At 40.1% G+C, this 20290-nt stretch overlaps 1 protein-coding gene and 1 long non-coding RNA gene across 2 annotated transcripts in view; both read right to left on the reverse strand.

The window, feature by feature from the left end:
• Positions 1–17977, reverse strand: part of LOC116716305 (uncharacterized) — a 110794-nt gene extending 92817 nt beyond the window's left edge. The window contains exons 1-2 of the mRNA XM_032557225.1: positions 17925–17977; positions 17559–17801 (exon numbers count right to left, since the gene is read on the reverse strand). Of these exons, the coding sequence (XP_032413116.1) occupies positions 17559–17801; positions 17925–17941 (260 nt within the window). The 5' untranslated portion in view covers positions 17942–17977. The remainder of the gene's footprint in view (positions 1–17558; positions 17802–17924) is intronic.
• LOC116716001 (uncharacterized) lies at positions 13717–15144 on the reverse strand. Its single transcript, XR_004338337.1, has 3 exons — positions 14960–15144; positions 14271–14423; positions 13717–13751 (listed from the first exon to the last, which is right to left on the reverse strand). It is a non-coding gene; the product is annotated as an uncharacterized LOC116716001 (long non-coding RNA).
• Positions 17978–20290: the final 2313 nt, after the last annotated feature.

Genomic DNA, 20290 nt, shown 5'->3' on the forward strand with positions numbered 1-20290 from the left:
GCTGTAGAAATGAACTGATTCATCTAATTCATCTAGGAGGGGTGGAAGTGTGTCATTAAAGAGAGAAATAGGAAAAAACTGCTTTTTATGATGGAATAGTTAACAATACAGGGTTTATAATTACCTGACTGATATGAAAATGCATATTTCACCAAATGCTAAATAATAAATAACAGCACTTCAAATTGGACCCATATGGTCAGGATAACAATCGGGCCCCAGATGGTATTTACCACAGATTAAGAAACTGACTGTGGGTTTAATGTAGAACAACTCAAATAAAATTTATTTGGCCTGAAACATCAGTTCTGCATTCTGGTTTAAACAGCAAAATATTCTTAGAAAAACATGGAGCAGGCTGGTTTCAACTTTAAAAATAAATTTGTTGCATAATTTGGAATATTTCTTCCTACAGTAATCACTGTGTGTGAAGTATCTGGTGTTGGATCATGAAAAACGTCAGTCTCTCCAGAACCAGGAGACTCTTTGTGTCTTGAAAGCCTCTCATCGGTCAGGAAAGGTCCAGAGAGCCGAGAGACACGGAGGGACTCGGAGCAGCAACACTTACCTCTGTTAACAAGTCAACAAGTTATTTCCATCCTGCGGGTCAAAATGGACGCTGTTCTGAAGGAGACCAAAGTTGGTTTCAATTTCTTTTTTCACACAAAGTCACACTTGTGTTTTCTTCAGCGTCTAGAATCAAAGTTTAATTCATCTGAATAAATATTAACAGTTCAATTTGAGTTTACAGAGTGAAACAAAACTAGAATAAAGATAGAAAACTTTAACTATTTCTGTTTTGCTGTTAGTGATTTGAAGCTGAGCAGCTTTTTTCTTGGATTCAGCAGAAAACCAGCAGAACAAACTATTTTTATCTTTAATGGTGGATTATGAGCGCTCACTGCCCTCTGGTGGTGAACTATCGTAACTACAGGCATTCCTATTCATGTTGACTCAACCAGATCATTTGTTTAACTTAATTTGTTCTCATTTCACTTTTATCAGTTCAAATAAAATCAACTTAAATTAATGTTGTTAAAGAGCCACTACAGGGTTAATAAATGGAAAAAAAAATTAAACTTACTTCAGAAAAATCTTCTCAAAAAGATAAACTGTCGGTAAATATGAGAATCAAAGCCTGAAAAATATAAACAATGAAAATGTGCTTGTGATAAAATTCAACCCGCTGAGATCAGAGCATTGAGCAGGATGAAAATATCTAATGGAGAAAAACTAAATATAAAAAGTTAAAGCTTAAATTATAACTAGTTAATATTACTTGGTTAATTGTATGACTGAATTAATCTGTGAATAAATTTATTACACATAAAATAATATGTTGCTGCTATTAATTTTATTTAAATACTTTTATCTGTTTGACATGACTATCTAGGAATAGGAAAATTATATAGTGGTGGTTGAAAACCTCAGCAGTTTAATTTGGTGCTTTTGAATAAACATTTCAGGGAGGAAAAAGAAAAACTGAAACATTATTTAATATGAAAGCTAACCGAGAATATTAACTCGTTTCTGTAGCTCTTAATGTGAAAGTACCTACCGGAAGTGAATATGGTGTGTAAATTCTCTAGCTTATTAGAGAAGCTGTAGTTGCCATCTGAGTCCACTAGAGGGCAATAACCGCCCTGCTCTGAGAGAAGTTCAGTTTGCTTCTTCTGCATCAATCTTCTGAATGTTTCCAGGATAATTTAATCGATCATAAATATTCTCCTAACTTCTAACCGCACAATCAGCGTCTAAACCAGAGTTGTAGAGCTTCGTTTCAGCTCTGATGGAGCCAAAGCTCCTCTGAAGCTGCTGCCAGAGTCTGTTAGCATCGCTAGCTCCGTTAAGAGTCTCTGCGGCTGTTTTCAACTCCGTGGAGCTGCTTCTAGTTCATACTGACCGATAAAACACTGATTGCATGTTAAAGTAGGCAGAAGAGTTAATATTAACATTAAATTATTCATTTTAATAATATTTATAATGAGTGATATAAACGTGATCAACTTAGAAGACAGAAACCAGCTGCAGCTCTACAAACTCACCTCTAGATTCAGAACGGGATATTTCCGCCCTCTGGTGGCCATAGTGGGAACTACAGTCCTGATAATGCTGCATTATTTAGACTTAGACTGACTTTATTGTCATTTTGCATGCACAGGGTGTATACAGAACGAAATTTCGTTGCATACGGCTCAGGACAATGTTTTGAGCTTTCAGTGTTGTGAGGTTACTCCAGAATAAAATAAAATACAGTATAAAATATGAATATAACTATAAATATAGAATATAAAGTGCAGGAATGACAGTAAAATATAAGTTATTTAGCTCTGTACATGTGCAAGGTATAAAATGGAGACCAGATTTTAAGTGCAGTCCAGTTAAGAGTTCAGCAGTCTGATGGCAAGTGGGAAAAAGCTGTTTCGGAACCAGGTGGACCTGCACCGGATGCTGCGGAACCTCTTTCCAGAGGGCAGCAGGGAGAACAGTCCATGGTGGGGGTGTGAGGGGTCACTGATGATGTTTCGGCCTCGGGACACGCAGCGCTGGGATGAAATGTCCTGAATGGAGGGAAGGGGGGCCCCGATGATCCTTTCTGCTGTCCGCACCACTCTCCTCACGTTCTTCCAGTCGGACCGCAAAATCCGCAAAATACATTTAATATCCACTTCTCCACTTTATATAGAGAAAAACTAACAATCTTCCTCAGTTATATCCACCGTTTCCGACTCAAATATTATTTTTGAAATATTTTAAATATTATATTTGTAATAAAGAGTTTTAAATCTTAAAAGATCGCTGCTGTGTTAAACTCTTTAACTCTTATTTAATGGCATTAACATATTCTGACTTAATAAAAGTGAACATTAAAACAAAGATAAACAAAACATCCGGCTGAAAAATGTACTTGAAGAATGTCTGTAGTTACGACAGTTCACCACCAGAGGGCAGTAAGAACTCACTCAACCATCATAAAACTGATCAACTTTATACTTTTCACGAAACAGTTTCTAATAACTATATTGACTTAATTCTGTAGACAGTAATCTGCAGAATCAGGATTCATACTTTATGTTATCAGAACTGGAGAGTCTTTATTAAAATAATTCAAAACGAAAAGTAAATAACAGCTATTTAGAAATAGTAACGGCAGGTGGAAATGTAGTTACCGGAAAAAGAAAACGTTAAATTTTATTTAGTTAAAATTCTTACAAAAATATTAACTGTGGGTAATTTTGAGAGTCAAAGAATGGAAAAACTATAAACATTACGAAAAACATATTTATTAGTAATAAAAGTCAACCAGCTGAGATTTGAGCAGAATAAAACCATCTAAAGGGAAAAAACAAATAAATATTTTTAAAATTAAAAACTCAATTTAGCTTTTAAAAATATTTGAGCACTGTAGTAAACAGAAGATTATTTAGAAGATTTATTTTTTGGGTCTAACAAGTTACTCACTCTGTACTGCCCTCCTGTGGTGACACACTGTAACTACACACTAAAATCATTCAGACGAGCTTAACCCTCTGATGCATGAATTATGATCCTTTGTGTCAGAATTTTTTTTCCATTTTTTAAAATTCTTTTCTTAAGGCATAAAAAAGGTAGGAACATTTTTTTGTAAAAATAATTTTATTTTTATTTTTTATTTTTATGTGATCAATTGTAATTTTGTCCAAATACAAAGTTGTTATTTGAAAAATACATCAGTAGTATTGTTCCTTAGGGGTTATCTGATGTCATAATATTTTTTTTACTTGCAAGAGTCGTCTACAGTAGAAGGAGGGACCGGGTCTGTTCTCATGCTTTTTTGTCTGTCGGCCATATTGTATTTAACAAAAATAATTTCTTGCATTTGCAGCTGATGGCCAGTAGTTGATGGTATATTTTGTGATGCATTAGTGTCCACTTCAGTGGTCTGTGTGCATTTATAACATAAAAATCCACAGGAAGCACAAGAAAATGGCTTTTAGATAGCTGTCCACTGTAGTGACCACTATGCATGAAAGGGTTAATGATAAAATTGAATAATGATAAAACTTTGATCGATTATTAGTGAACTGAAGAACAGGCGCTGCTGTCCAGCATCAGAGTTCAGATCCGCAGCTGCTGATAATCAGCTTGTATGTAAAACAAGCTGCTGCTGGAGTCTGTTAGCATCGTTAGCATCGTTAGCTCCGCTCAGAGTCTCTGCGGCTGTTTTCAACTCTGTGGAGCTGCTTCTAGTTCACACTGACAGAGAAAACATTGACATGAACCCAGGAGAAGAATCTGCCTTCATTTATCTCACTGGGAACCAGTTATCCCGCTGGTTTGAAGCTGGAAACCAGTTAGCTTCCGCGCTAAACACTCGCATCATTCCCAGCAGCGAGTCCTTTTTATTTATTTTTATTGGTAACCATGACTACCACTAACCAGTATGGATTGCGGACCTGAGCAGTGAGTTCAGTCCCTCTGGTGGCGAAACTTGGTAATTACAACTACAATAAAGTTGGAAAAATTACAAATACGTTTCCTGTAAGATCTATCAAAATAAAACACCGGGCAGTAAAATAACTACTGTTATAGTTTGAAGCAGCTTAACTAAGAAACTTGGAGGAAAAACAATATCGATAAATTAAATGATCGTCATGTATTTTATTTAAGCAACTTAAGTCTAAATAATGCAAAAAATAAGCTGCTGCCTTAAATTAGAAGCTTAAAAAATTATCAGATCAACTGAAATGCATGTTTCTGATTTTATTAAAAGAAACTGTCAAACAAAAGATACAAGCTTAAAATATATGAGTACAATAAGCTAAATAGCATGGAGGAATAAAATAAAGTAGTTACTATAATTACTATACAAAACTTAATTACTTAAATATATTTAGAATGACTATTAGACAGACAGACAGACAGACAGACAGACAGACAGATTTTTTTTTTCAAATAAGTGATGGATGTTCCTGAAAACTGCTCTAAGATCAGAGTTTCTGTAGGACATCGAGTTCTAAACTGGTTAAACTGGTTTCTCTGATGGAAGCTGAAGTTTCTCTGCAGTTTCCAGTAAAGCATCTTTTTATCTGTGGAGCTTTGAGGAACATTTTCATGTCAGCAGAAGGAAGAAGCAGCAGAGAAAAGAGGTTTGAAGTGTCTTTCATGGCTTCAAAGCTGAACTGAAAATGATTCCCATGTTTCCATTCTCAGACCATTTCTGGTTCCAGGATGAAAATGAATCAGAGAGAAAAAAGATCAACTTTCCAGTTGAATCCAGTTCAGATCAAAACTCCATGAAGCCTCTAAATGGAGCCCAGTTTGAATTGGATCTTTATTGATCCAAAGAGACAAACAATATCAGACACTAAATGACAGACATGAGAAAATAAACGGGAGGAAAACCTTGGAGGTCAGAGGTCATCATCATGATCCAGTCAGAGTCTCTTTAGACTCAAACTGCTGCAGCTTCAACCTCTGAGGATCAGCAGGACACTGAGACCATTTTCTACTTCACAGAGATCAGAACCTGCAGAGAGAAGAAGGAAGGAGAGAGCAGATCAGTGAGTGTTTCCAGCCTCTCTCCAGCAGCAGTCAGTGACGCAGCACATCCACTAGATGGTTTCCAGGCTGCAGTCAGACTGATCTCAGAGCTGTGACCAAGATGAACCCGATCAGTTGTTTCCGGTTGAACTGAGAGAACAAACAGATCTGAGATCAGATCTGCTGCTGCCACAGTTTGATGGATGAGGACCACTGTCTCTAGACATGTTGGACGGCTGGACGCTGGAGTCCAGCTGGACTTCCTGGAGACATGGACACAGCAACAACACTCATCTTCACACACACCCACCCACACACACACACACACACACACACACACACACACACACACACCTACACATACCTGTGTGTGTGTGTATATATACACATACATACTTTTAAGTACAATTCAACAACCTGGATGTCCATGTGACAATATTTTATTAACATTTTTTTTTTTGTAAAAACCCTACTGTATTGTTTTTACCTCTAAAATATATATTTCTCAAATATCTATTGTTACAGCTAATCATGGATCCATTTAAGTGAATTTAAAGCAAGGACACTCTGCGCTCGGAGATTCGGATCAACTGACAAAACAGTTGGATTTTTATTTTGCAGATTTTGGTTCAGCTGCTAAATAAAAGCTGGAGAGTTTATATTTTGGAAACCAGTGTAGAGTCTGAAAACTTGTTATATATTTAAAACTCAATAATACATCCAGGCTGAAGCCTTTGTGCTATGAGTGACCTACACATTCAACAGACTCAGGCTGCCATATACAGATAAACACCACAGCTGGGAGGTCCAACATATACAAACAGTGGTGCCAAAGCACGTTGACATGTGGCAAGAGGAAGATGGAATCGAACCTACGCCCTTCCTATTACAAGACAACAACGCTACTCTCAGAATCTTGACTTTTGGATCCCACAGAGGAATGTTACTGACAACCTCAAAATATACTTCAGTTTTCCTGATTCAGCTCAATTCTTCCTCTAAAACCAGGTTCTGAGTCTCTGACGTCAGCAATTATAAATCACTGCAATTAATAAACATGATTTGATTTTAAAATAATTGGACATCATTTATTCTCCTTGTTAATTTATCATTTCTCTTTCATACGTTTTATTCGTTGTTAGCTTTCAGTGCCTGCGATGGACTGGTGACCTGTCCAGGGTGAACCCCGCCTCTCGTCTGGTGACAGCTGGAGCTGGGCCCCACCGGCCCCCCTCACCACCCTGCAGGGATCAACGTGTTCAGATCATGGATGGAAAGATTTGATGGTAGATTGTCTCCCTTAAGACCTCACTGAAAACAGCTTCATAGTTGATGCCTCAACATCAACTGATTCTATCATATTGCTGACTATTTTTTCTACTTCTAACATAAACAGGTAAAGAAGTAACCTAGAAATGTTTTCCCAGCCCAGGCATCCGGTCCCAATCATCATCAGTTCTGATGATGTCACATGCATAGCGAGTCCGCTACGTCTTAAAATTGTAAGTCAGACTTTTTTCTTTGCCATTTTTCTGTACTCTTTAAAATACAAATGTTCTTTTTTGTAGGTTTCTGTAAAGTGCAGTGAATGGGAATGTTCTGCCGTTGATCCTCACTGTTCTTAGGAAGGAGAAATGTCAGTATGTTTGCAATAATACTGGAATACTGTGATATTAAATTAAAACAATACTCTGTCCTTGGTTAAATATTTTTCACATTTCCTCTAAAGTGTACCTATTGTTTCATTGTACTAATTTTCATAAGCATGTTGTCTGCAAATTTTGAATGTATTGACAATTTGTACAATTCTGTAATAGTATATTGGCAATGTACTCTTGAAAAATGTAAATATATTTCAAATAAAATGTGATTTGTTATGCATGCCTGCATCCAACTCTATGACCAACATTCACCATCCGACCCGATGGAACTGGAGAGGTTCTGAAGGAGGAATGGCAGAGGATCCCCAAATCCAGCTGTGAAAAACTAGTTGCATCATTTCCAAGAAGACTCATGGCTGTACAAGCTAAAAAGGGGTTTCTACTGAGCAAAAGGTCTGAATACTTATGACCATGTGATGTTTCAGTTTTTCTTTTTTTAATAAATTTACAAAGCTTTCTACAATTCTGTATGTTTTCTGTCAAGAGGGGATGCTGAGTATACATTAATGAGAAATAATATGAACTTTTCTGAGATTAGCAAATGGCTGCAATGAAACAGAGTGAGAAATTTAAAGGGGTATGAATACGTTTCATTCATTAATTCACCAGGGACTTTGATTTTCCTCATTAAAACAAAATCAGAGTAAAGGAAAAACATGGATATTTGAAATGTCCGTGATTGTATTCAGTGACTCAAATATAAAATACATAAAACAACTTTCCTAGCAAGTTGGCAAACAGCTGTGAAAATTATTGCTGTGATTCAACCAACAATTTTATGATTTTCTAATGAGCAAACATTTAAAACCAGAAAGACTCAGAAATGGAGCGATGGTCAGAAAGAGGTCAAGTTTTCCATATTACAGAAAGTCCATAAAGTAACGCATTTGATCCAAAATGTCTGATTCAATCTGGATTTTCTACTGATAAAAGCCCAGAGAAATCCTCTCTGATCAATAAATTATTGACTTCATATTGAAATATTTTCCATCCACCAATCAGGAACCCAGATATCTCAGCCGGGCCACAAACACTCAGAACCTACTGGTACCAGTTTGACTCCACTATGAAACTGGGAGCAAACTCAGCTTGTTGTCTGGGTTACAGATGAAAACTCAGAGAAAATCAGAGTTCCTGATTGAAACCAGGTGCTGCAGTTCTGCATCATAACCAGAACCAGAACCAGGCCCAGTTCTGGTTCTGGTTCTGTCCAGCAGCTCAAAGAGAGAAAACCCAGTCAGGACTGGAAACCAGAAGAATGTGGAGTTAAAACTCACCTGATCAGATCTTTGCTTCTCCTTCTGTTCACACAAACCGAGTCGGAACGAACTGGACCCGATTCTCCAGAACCTGAACCGGACCCACCTGAGGCTCCGCCCCCTCTCACAGCAGAGGTGTGTTGCTAATGAGAAGAATCCTGTCTGATCATCACTACCAGGAAATAAATGGAAAATAACAACCAGTTCACATTTCAGTTTAAAGATTATTTATGTTTAAACATTTCAAGATTTTTTTTCCATGACTATTTCATTAAATTAATAAAGATTTTCAAGTTGATCAGATTCAGTTTTATCTATAAAGACTTTTATAAAATAGCCAAAGCTGCACCAAGTTTCTGCTCAGCAACACAATAAACCACTAATAATAGTTTCTGCTTGTTCTAATCCTCAGCGCTCACGTAGCAGAGCTCACTTCATTTAAGCCTCCTGCCTCTGACTCCCCAGAGGATCCATCACTCTGCGTCTCTGAGGTCTGAGTCCGGGTCCAGAAAATTATCTTTACACCCGTCTGGCCCCCCGGCACTGCAGAACAGGACATTACCTGTCCAGATCGCTACAAAAACATTTACAAAAAAACAGAAATATAAAATACAGCGGACCTAATTCAAACCTAATTCAACATTTATAAAGAATCCTATGTCCTTTTTTCTTGCACCCCTTCAAATAAAGTCTTACCAAATTTACTTCCTTGCAACAACATTGTTTTAAATAATATCACACCCTGGTTCACTTACACCTGCTTAGTTGTTTATGCTGTGGATTAATTTCACATTGAAACATTGTAAATAAAACATCAGCAAAACAAGAAGTGAACACTCACCTGATCCAGACGCTGCTCTTCTTCTTCTTCTTCTTTTTTGCGGTTGGCAAGCAACTTATTGATGTGCATTACCGCCATGAACTGGAATGGAGTGTGGATCGGGATGCTACATATATTTTCCCAAAACCCCCCAAAAAAAGAAAAAGAAAAGAAACCTTATATCCTTTCTATCAATTTCGTTTTCTTAAGATAATTTATTAAATAACAAAAATATACAGACTCTGCTCTGCTGCTGCATGGAGTCTGAACCGGTTCTGATCCAAACCTGACTAGAGCTGACACACCTGAGGCTCCGCCCCCTGACCCAGCTGAGGCTCCGCCTCCTTCCAGGTGACAATAAACACCTTTATTTTCATGTTTTCCTTTGTATGAGTTGAGCTGTAAAACTTTAGGTCAGATTTGAACTTTTTCAGGTTTTTCTCAGTTTTCTGCTCATTTCCAACCAACATTTTATTGCAGGAAATCATTTCAGGAAGGAACCAGAAGATTCAGGAGTCTGGGAGATGTGACTGTAACCGACCTGAACACTGAGGCCCCAGAGCGCCCCCTGCAGGATCTGCTGCACCATTAACCAGACAGAAATGGCAGTTTTATGCAAGTTATTATTCTAATTCAATAGCTGATTTAATTCATCGAGTTTTGATTGAAAAGATTGATTCTCATCTGTTTTATTAAAAAAACATCTTCAGTCTGAATACTGCAAAAATAAACTGCTGGCTAAATTAGTAGCTTAAAGCTGAAATCAACTTGAGATGTTTCTGCTTTTACTAATTTAAGCTGTGAAACTAAATGTGAAAACTTATAATACAGCAAAAATGGCCTGGAGGATTAAAATGAAGGTTTAGTTATTATATGTGTACACAGTCAGCTGCATAAAAATACACAAAGATTTTTTAAAAACTTTATTTGGTCGTTAAACATCCAGCAACCCACATTGCATTAGAAGAATTATGAAAATCAAACATGAACCAATCAGCACATTATCCCAGTGATTCTCTGAGGTTTGAATAAATCAGTAAAATCACAGTAAAGAGCCTGAAGTTCTCTAGAAAACTCAAAACATGAAATATGGAGTTAAAAAAGTAAAAACCAAAACAAACTGAGAGAAATTAAAGCTGAGAATCAATGATGACGTAAAACTTCAAGATTTAGCTTTTACAATGAACATAAAATATATAAAATCTTTTTTTTTCCAGGTTCCACATGTTCCTGAAAACTGCTCTAAGATCAGAGTTTCTGTAGGACATCCAGTTCTAAACTGGTTAAACTGGTTTCTCTGATGGAAGCTGAAGTTTCTCTGCAGTTTCCAGTAAAGCATCTTTTTATCTGTGGAGCTTTGAGGAACATTTTCATGTCAGCAGAAGGAAGAAGCAGCAGAGAAAAGAGGTTTGAAGTGTCTTTCATGGCTTCAAAGCTGAACTGAAAATGATTCCCATGTTTCCATTCTCAGACCATTTCTGGTTCCAGGATGAAAATGAATCAGAGAGAAAAAAGATCAACTTTCCAGTTGAATCCAGTTCAGATCAAAACTCCACGAAGCCTCTAAATCAGTGGTCCCCAAACTACGGCCCGCGGGCCAGATGCGGCCCGCCTCCACATTTGGTCCGGCCCCCTGAACAATACCAGAGTATTTTCATATATGTGCATTTTTATTTGATAAGTTGGACTTTTGCAATCAAATAAATGTTCCTTAGTAATGAACTTTATTTATTATTAACTACTAGTTAGTAACTATTTTATACATGCATATAATTGACCCTAACCCTTTTTTTTATGTGGCGAACCCAGTGTTATTTGGTTATTATTTATTTCATAAATAGTGTTATTTCCTGACTTTTGTTCTCTGAAGAATCCAGAAAAGGTTATTTGATTGTGCTTTCTGAAAAACAATACATTTTTATGTTTAGCACTCTTACAATCGTCACACTTTTTCTGTTACAAACTGACCCCGGCCCCCCATCAGAGAAGGGACAAGTTATGTGGCCCTCACAGGAGAAAGTTTGGGGACCCCTGCTCTAAATGGAGCCCAGTTTGAATTGGATCTTTAGAATAGAATAGAATTCAACTTTATTGTCATTGCACTGTCACAAGTACAAGCAACGAGATGTAGTTTGCATCTATCCAGAAGTGCTCTACGAGATATAATATTTATTTACAGATGTACAAGACTATGTATATATGGACTATAAGGGGTTATAACAAGAGATATAGATATTGTGTATAAATATAAATATGGGAGCTATATGTACAGATTATACAGAATATATAAGAATGTTAGGGAATGGATTATAGATAAATAATGGCAGATAAAATTTACAGGTTGTATGTGTGTGTGAAGAAAACAGTCCGTGATGTGTGTGTGTGTGAGGATAGTCCATGTGTTATTGTTGTATGAGAGGATAGGGGAGTACAGTCCTTATAGTTTATGTTTTATGTCAGGAGGCGTTCAAAAGCGTGACAGCCGTGGGAAAGAAGCTGTTCCGGTGCCTGGTGGTTCTGGTCCGTAGGCTTCTGTAACGCCTCCCAGAGGGCAGGAGGGAAAAGAGTGTGTGTGCTGGGTGAGTGGAGTCCTTTGTGATTTTCCCGGCCCTTTTCAAACACCGCTTCCTGTAGAGGTCCTTGATGGCAGGGAGCGGTGCCCCGGCGATATACTGGGCAGTTTTCACCACCCTCTGCAGCGCCTGCCGGTCGGAGACAGAGCAGTTCCCGTACCAAGCTGTAATACAGTTGGTGAGGATGCTCTCAATGGTGCAGCGGTAGAAGTTCATGAGGATCTCTGAGGACAGGTGGTTCTTCCTCAGGGTCCTCATGAAGAAGAGGCACTGATGCGCCTTCTTAATGAGTTTGGAGCAGCTGGTTGTCCAAGTCAGGTCCTCGGAGATGTGGACTCACAGGAACTTAAAGGTGTCCACACGCTCCACCACTGTCCCCTTAATGTGGATGGGTGGATGTGGGTCAGCGTTCCTCCTGAAGTCCACGATAAGCTCCTTGGTCTTCTCGGTGTTCAGCTGCAGGTTGTTTTTGTCGCACCACTCAGCCAGACGGTCTACCTCCTCCCTGTAAGCGGCCTCGTCATTATCTCTGATGAGGCCGATCACCGTGGTGTCGTCTGCAAACTTGATGATGGCGTTAGAGCCGTGGACAGGTCTGCAGTCGTAGGTGAAGAGGGAATAGAGGAAGGGACTCATCACACAGCCTTGTGGCACTCCGGTGTTTATGATGATGGTGGATGAGAAGTGGTTGTCCAGTCAGGAAGTCGAGCAACCAGTTACACATGAGTGAACTGATGCCGAGGTCTGTGAGTTTGGTAATGAGCTGTGATGGGATGACAGTGTTGAATGCTGAACTAAAATCTAAGAACAGCAGTCTGGCGTAAGTGTTCTTACTGTCCAGGTGAGAAAGGACAGAGTGCAGCGCTATAGAGACTGCATCCTCTGTGCTCCTGTTCTGCCTGTATGCAAATTGGTGGGGGTCTAGTGTGAGGGAGAGACAGGATCTGAGGTGTGCTAGGACCAGCCGCTCCAAGCACTTGGTAATGATGGGGGTAAGGGCTACCGGGCGGTAGTCATTGAGTCTGGGTGGGTTGGGATTCTTGGGGATTGGGACGATGGAGGTAGACTTGAAGCAGGTCGGTACCACAGCGCGGGCCAGGGACAGGTTGAAGATGTCCGTCAGCACTCCTGCCAGCTCCCCAGAGCACGTTCTGAGGACACGTCCAGGTATGCCATCAGGACCCGCAGCCTTGTGGGATTTAATCCTGCTCAGAGCCGCTCCTACGTCAGTGGGGAGGAAAGTCAGTGGCTGTTGGTCTGGGGTGGTAGCTGCTTTGGTTGCAGTTGTGGTATTCCCTCTCTCAAAACGAGTATAGAAGTTGTTAAGTTCGTTGAGGAAGGAGACATCAGTAAAGGCGGGGGTGGTATTGGGGTTCTTGTAGTCTGTGAGAATCTGAAGGCCTTGCCACATACGTCGGGGGTTGGCATTAGAAAAATGATCCTCCACCTTCCTTTTGTAGTGGTGTTTGCCCTTCTTGATTCCCTTCTTCAGCTCAGCCCTGCTGCACTGTAAGTCTGTGCATCCCCTGACCTGAAGGCGATGTTGAGGGCCTTCAGCAGGAGACGAACGTCTCGGTTCATCCAGGGTTTCTGGTTGGGGTACATGGTAATGCGTTTGCAGGTGGTGACACGTTCTATGGTGGTGGAAATATGGTTCAGTACAGATGAGGCGTACTGATCCAAGTCTGTATGGTGGAAAATAGTCCAATCTGTATTCCTTTATTGATCCAAAGAGACAAACAATATCAGACACTAAATGACAGACACGAGGAAATAAACGGGAGGAAAACCTTGGGAGGTCAGAGGTCATCATCATGATCCAGTCAGAGTCTCTTTAGACTCAAACTGCTGCAGCTTCAACCTCTGAGGATCAGCAGGACACTGAGACCATTTTCTACTTCACAGAGATCAGAACCTGCAGAGAGAAGAAGGAAGGAGAGAGCAGATCAGTGAGTGTTTCCAGCCTCTCTCCAGCAGCAGTCAGTGACGCAGCACATCCACTAGATGGTTTCCAGGCTGCAGTCAGACTGATCTCAGAGCTGTGACCAAGATGAACCTGATCAGTTGTTTCCTGTTGAACTGAGAGAACAAACAGATCTGAGATCAGATCTGCTGCTGCCACAGTTTGATGGATGAGGACCACTGTCTCTAGACATGTTGGACGGCTGGACGCTGGAGTCCAGCTGGACTTCCTGGAGACATGGACACAGCAACAACACTCATCTTCACACCAACACAAACACAGGAACACAGCAAGCTGCCGCTCCTCTGATTGGCTGATTGCTGTCTCTGTGTCCAATCAGGAAGCCTGAACCATTCTCCTCCCACTGAGAAGCTGCAGCTTTACTGGGAACACTGGATCTTTGCTTTGATGCTAACTGGGTTTAGTTCAATATGCTGACAGCAGCTGGACTCACTACAAACATTTACTTACATTAAAGTCTTTACAAGATCCTCCAGCTGCTGAACATCTGGATAATTCAGGTCGTTCAATCCCAGGTCCAGTTTTGTCAGACGGGTCGGGTTGGACTTCAGAGTTGAGGTCAAATAATCACAGCTGATCTTTGACAACCTGCAGCCCTCCAATCTGAATAAAGAATAAAAGATGTGAGCTGAAGCCAACAGGATGCAGGTTAACCAGTCCAACAGAACCAGTCAAAGATTCTCATCAATATTAATGCCAACAAGCTGCTGCTTCAATAAAGACCTGCTGACTTCAGAACCAGAACCAGAACCAGAACCTGGTACTGGGTCATGTTGTGTTGGAGGATTTTAGTCAGTAAAATCATTCCAGGTTCTGATCAAAGTGTTGAAGCATCAATCATTGATTATTGATTTGATCCTGTCAGATTCCAGGAATTCACTTTTCTAGACTGGGTTGAATGACCTTTGACCTGCTTCACATGAGGGGGATTTCTACACACTGGGGGTCCGAATGCTGTCCTGTTCTGACCTCAGATCAGCGGGTCCAACTCAGTTACACAGAGGGACTAAATTAAACTCTGGATCCAAGTCCAGGAACAAACTCAGAAAATATTTATTAGAACAGAAGAAATTAATTTGATTTATGATCAATAATATATAATTATTCACAGAAATATCAATAATTATATAATTACATACATCAATGTCTCCAGTCTGCAGCCTTCAGTCTGTAGAAAACCACAGAGCTCCTTCACTCCAGAACCTTCCAGGATGGTTCTGCTCAGGTCCAGCTTTGTCAGATGGGTTGGTTTGGACTTCAGAGCTGAGAACAGAGAAGTCCAGCTGGTCTCTGACAACCTGCATTCCCTCAATCTGAATAAAGAATAAAAGATGTGAGCTGAAGCCAACAGGATGCAGGTTAAAACGGAAATATGAACAAATAAATAATAAAAATGTAGAAAATTAATTTCCCTGAATGTAAAAGAAACATGATGAACTGATTCTAACATCTGATCCAGTCAAACTGGTTTAAAGAGTCCAAACCAGCAGAACCACAACATTTGATCAATAAAGAAACTCAAAGTTTCTATCAGCCTGGATGAGTTGAGCTATTTCTGCTGGTTCCTGATCATCAGCTGGAGACCCGACTTGGTAACTGGATCAGAACCACTCAGTTTCTTCATTAATGGCCTTGGGTTCTTATTAAAGCTGCTGAAAGCCAATGGAGGCCATTATTTCCTAAGGAGACGTGACCTGATGAAGCATCATCACAGAGACGAGGCTCCAACCGACTGACAGCTGTCAGACTGAAGAGGACGGTTCCTCTCTGACCCGGCCCAACAGAACCACAGCTTCAGGACAAAGCTGAGGAACCTGCTGCTGCTGCAAACCTCACTTTCATTCATTTCATCTAGATTTGCTTTTCTACAATCAGTCATTTCTTAGATTTGGTCATTAATGATGATTTGAACTTGTCAGTGTTTGTGGCTCGACTCTGGAGGAACAACATTTCATTCTGGATGTAAAGATGAGAATCAGAAATGAGAAATAAAACAATCTGAATCTTTACCAAACCAAACTGAAACATCTCCATCATTCATTTACATCATTTGAATTATTTTACTCATTTTGTTCATCAGTAAAAAACATTTTAAAGTAAAAAACTGAAAAACAAAGTTCAATAATCTCAAAGTCTGAAATAAGAAAAAAATAATATATAAGGTAAAAAGTTTTAGAGATTTTATTCTGACATTTAAACTGATTGTTATGAAATAAAATATATTAGAATAAAAGCATTAATTAAACTAATGTTTAAAGTATAAATGAAGGATTTTATTGTATAAATAAAGAAAACAAACCTCAGATTCTTCACTTTACTGACTGAACTCTCCAGGATCTCAACCAGAGGCTTCAGATCAGAGTCTCCACCTCCATCTATGAGGATCTGATTTATTTCCAGTTCAGTCAGATCTGGGTTGGACTTCAGAGCCGAGGCCAAAACTTCACATTCAGCCTTTCGGAGCGAACAGTCACCAAGTCTGTGATTAGAGAAGAAATAAATTCAGTTCTAATGAAATCAATCTGGATCATAAACAGACTAAAATATGATAACAGTGATGTCATCATCTGATCAACATCTGATCTTCAATTTACTGAGTTTGACCCCACAGAGAATCTGTGCAGGTCCTGGTTAAAGTCCAGGTTCTGGTTCTGGTTCTGGTCCAGGCTTCATGTCCTCAGACCTTCAGCTGCAGTCAGATGTTGAAGATCTTCTATCATCTGTGAAGGAAAGTTCAGTTTTCTCTGCAGCATCTGATGGAGCTGCAGCATCAGAGCCTCAAAGGAGCTGAAGCAGCTGATGAAGAGGCTGACTGAGCTGATGAAGGGAAACTACTGGAGATGATGGAGAGGAGGAGGAACTGCTCACAGCTCGGACTTGGACTAGACCGTGTGGCTCAGAGGAACAAAGATTTGGATGTTAGAAGAAATTGTTGCTAAACTCTTAAAGAGCTGAAGACCAAAACAGAGCGTTTGGGTCCAGCAGCATTTTTCATGGTGAAGCAGTGAAAGTTCTCCAGTAACTAGAAGAGGCTGGGATGTCTAAAGAGTTGAAGCTCATGTCTCTCCAGGTCTTCATGGCTAACAGCTTCAACAAAAGCTGCAGATGAAGAGTTGATGAGGAAAATGGTTCCAGCTCTGGAAGCAGAGTTCTCAGAGCTTTGGGAGGATCTGACAGAAACTAGGACTTTTTCTGGAGCCAGACAACAATCACCACATTTTGCTCTCATTTACAAACTCAGAGGAAACTAGTAGGAGGAGGAAAAGTTGGTTCACTAAGTTTCTAACTGGTTTCCATGACAACAGCAGCAATTATTGGGTTATTTTAAAGTGTCCATCAAACCTAAACAGTGATTTTATAATTTAAAAAAAGACAAAGATCCTAAAAGGAGTAGCGGCTCAATGAGTGAAGAGGAGTTTAAAGTGTAAAAGTCTCTCTGGCTGATTGGATCTTTCAGACAAAATAGATTTTTTTCTAGAGTTCAGGGTTTTCTATTCATTTAAACATGAAAACTGATAAAAAGATAAATATTTTAAAATGATCAAAATGTCTAAAACCAGAAGCTGCAGCTGTCCTGGATGAGCTGAATGTTTAGATGGTTGAATGGCTGAAATAGTCCAGAGGATGAAGGAAGAAGTTAAAGACCAAAAACATCCAGAAGCAACTTGAAGAAGAAGAAGAAACAGGAGGACAATAGAGCTGAATCAGCATTCACACAATGAAAACATCTGGACTCACCGAGCCTTTCTGCAGTTCCTCACAGCTGGAAGCAGTCTCAGTCGTCCTGATGCTGATGTGTTGTACTTCTCCAGGTCCAACTCATCCAGAACCTCTGACATCTGCAGCATGAAGGCCAGAGCTGAACAGTCAGTCACTGAGAGCTTCTTCCCTGAATCCAGCAGCCGTTGGATCTCCTGATAAAATGAGACGTCGTTCATCTCCACCAGACAGTAGAAGATGTTGATTCTTCTGTCAGTAGAGATTCTATCAGTGTTCATTATATCTTGGAAAAGATAGATATCATCAGTGTTCATCATATCTGGGAAAGGATAGATATCATCAGTGTTCATCTCCTTCAGGTTGGTGATTCTTCTGTCAGGAGAGATTCTATCAGTGTTCATCTTCTTCAGGTTGGTGATGATTCTCTGGATGGTTTCTGGACTGTTCTCTGTCTGACCCAGCAGATCTTCTAAGAGTCTCTGGTTGGACTCCACAGTGAGACCATGAAGGAAGCGGACAAACAGGTCCAGGTGGCCATTTTCACTGCTGAGGGATTTCTTCATGACTTTCTTCATGAACTCATCTAGAGATGTTTCTCTGTATTTTTCTTCCATGACTTCCATCATGAACTCATCTAGAGATGTTTCTCTGTATTTTTCTCCCAGAAACGTCTTGATCACCTCTGACTTCCTGCTGGTGAAACAGTGGAGCATGTAGACTGCAGCCAGAAACTCCTGGATGCTCAGATGAACAAAGGAGTAGACGGAGATGTCGCACGTCCCTCTCTCTCTTTTAAACATTTCAGTGAACACTCCTGAGAACAACGCAGCATCTTTGATGTTGATGCCGCACTTTTTGAGCTCTTCGTCATAGAAGATCAGGTTTCCCTCCAGCAGCTGCTCAAAAGCCAGTTTTCCTAGAGACTCAATCAACTTCTTGTTCTCTGGACTCCAGATTGATCTTGTCTTTTTTCCTCCATCATACTTTTCCTTCTTGATTGCGAAGTTAACCTCCAGGAATGCTATGTACATCTCAGTCAGAGTCTTTGGCAGTTTTTCTCCCTCTCTGGTCTTCATCACATCCTCCAGAACTTTAGCAGTGATCCAGCAGAAAACTGGGATGTGACACATGATGTGGAGACTTTTTGATTTCTGGATGTGGGAGATGATCCTGCTGGCCTTCTCTTCATCATCTCTGAATCTCTTCCTGAAGTACTCCTCCTTCTGGGGGTGAGTGAACCCTCTGACCTCTGTTGCCATGCCGACACACTCAGCAGGGATCTGATTGGCTGCTGCAGGTCGTGTGGTTATCCAGAGGAGAGCAGAGGGAAGCAGTTTCCTCCTGATGAGGTTTGTCACCAGAACATCCACTGAGCTGGACTCTGTAACATCAGTCAGGATCGGATTGTTCTTGAAATCAGAGTAAATCGACTTTCATCCAGACCATCAAAGATGAACAGAACCTGGAACGTTTCAAAGCTGCTGATTTCTTTGGTTTTAGAAAATAATTTATGAATCAGTCCTAATAAGCTGAACTTTTCTTCTTTCAACATATTCAGCTCTCTGAAAGTGAATGGAAATATGAAATCAATGTTCTGGTTGGTTTTGCCTTCAGCCCAGTCCAGAGTGAACTTCTGTGTTAACAGTGTTTTCCCAATGCCAGCCACTCCCATGGTCATCACTGTTCTGATTGGTTGATCTCTTCCAGGTGGGACTTTAAAGATGTCTTCTCTTCTGATTGTTTCTTGTTTCCTGGATGCTGTTTCAATGTGTCTGACCTCATGTTCCTGGTTGACCTCTCTAGTTAACCCCTCTGTGATGTGGAGCTCTGTGTAGATCTGGTTCAGAACGGTTTGATTTCCAGCTTCAGCGACGCCTTCAGAGAGACTCTGGAACTTCTTCTTCAGAGACGCTTTATGGTCACTCTGACACCGAATATCAAAATCTGAAGAAAGAGACAAAGACAGGAGAGGAGACACTTCAGCTGAACATAAGGAAAACAATAATTTTTTGATATTCTCAGAGACAATTTGTGCATCAGCTTTAATGGATGAGAAAAAAGTAAATCAATAAATAAAAAGCCCAAATTTTATAAAAACTCTGCATGGTAAGAAGAACGAAAGTCACGACTGTAACTACGGTTCGATGAATCCCAGATGACCACCAGAGGCGGTGATTAAAGCACTGGATGACGATCACCGACAGAGTCCTGAGAAATCACACACAGAAAAGAAACAACCCCGAAAACATGCCCACCTCACTGGGATGATGATGAGCGCTGGGATAGGATCCCAGGTGAAAGGTGGCCCAGTTAACCCTGTAAAACCCAGCAAAGGTATTTGGGGATGACCAAGAGGCTGCTGCACATATAGCCTCCAGAGTGACCCCAGACACCCAGCATCTCACGCTCACAGGACTCGGTCAGGTCGAGCTGAAATCGCCACTCTTGACCCGTAAACCGACGAGCGAATAGGCCAGGAAACACGGCTGCACAATGTAACAAAAGCAAACCTGAAGCAGCTACGATAATAAATAAAGACAAGCCAGATATGGAGGCACAATATAAGAAAAAGCAATCCCAAAAACGGAAATTAATTGAAACCTTCAATTCATCCATGTGCTGAAGATGTTTGACCATCAATCTGCAGGCTCTCTGTTCTTCTTCATCACAGCATCTATTTTGTTGCAGTCCTTGTCTGCTCTGGTTTGGTTCTTCTCAAGTTTACCTTCTATCTCTGAATGTTTAAAGAC

The sequence above is a fragment of the Xiphophorus hellerii genome, chromosome 24 (assembly GCF_003331165.1).
Source record: "Xiphophorus hellerii strain 12219 chromosome 24, Xiphophorus_hellerii-4.1, whole genome shotgun sequence".
Lineage (NCBI taxonomy): Eukaryota > Metazoa > Chordata > Actinopteri > Cyprinodontiformes > Poeciliidae > Xiphophorus > Xiphophorus hellerii.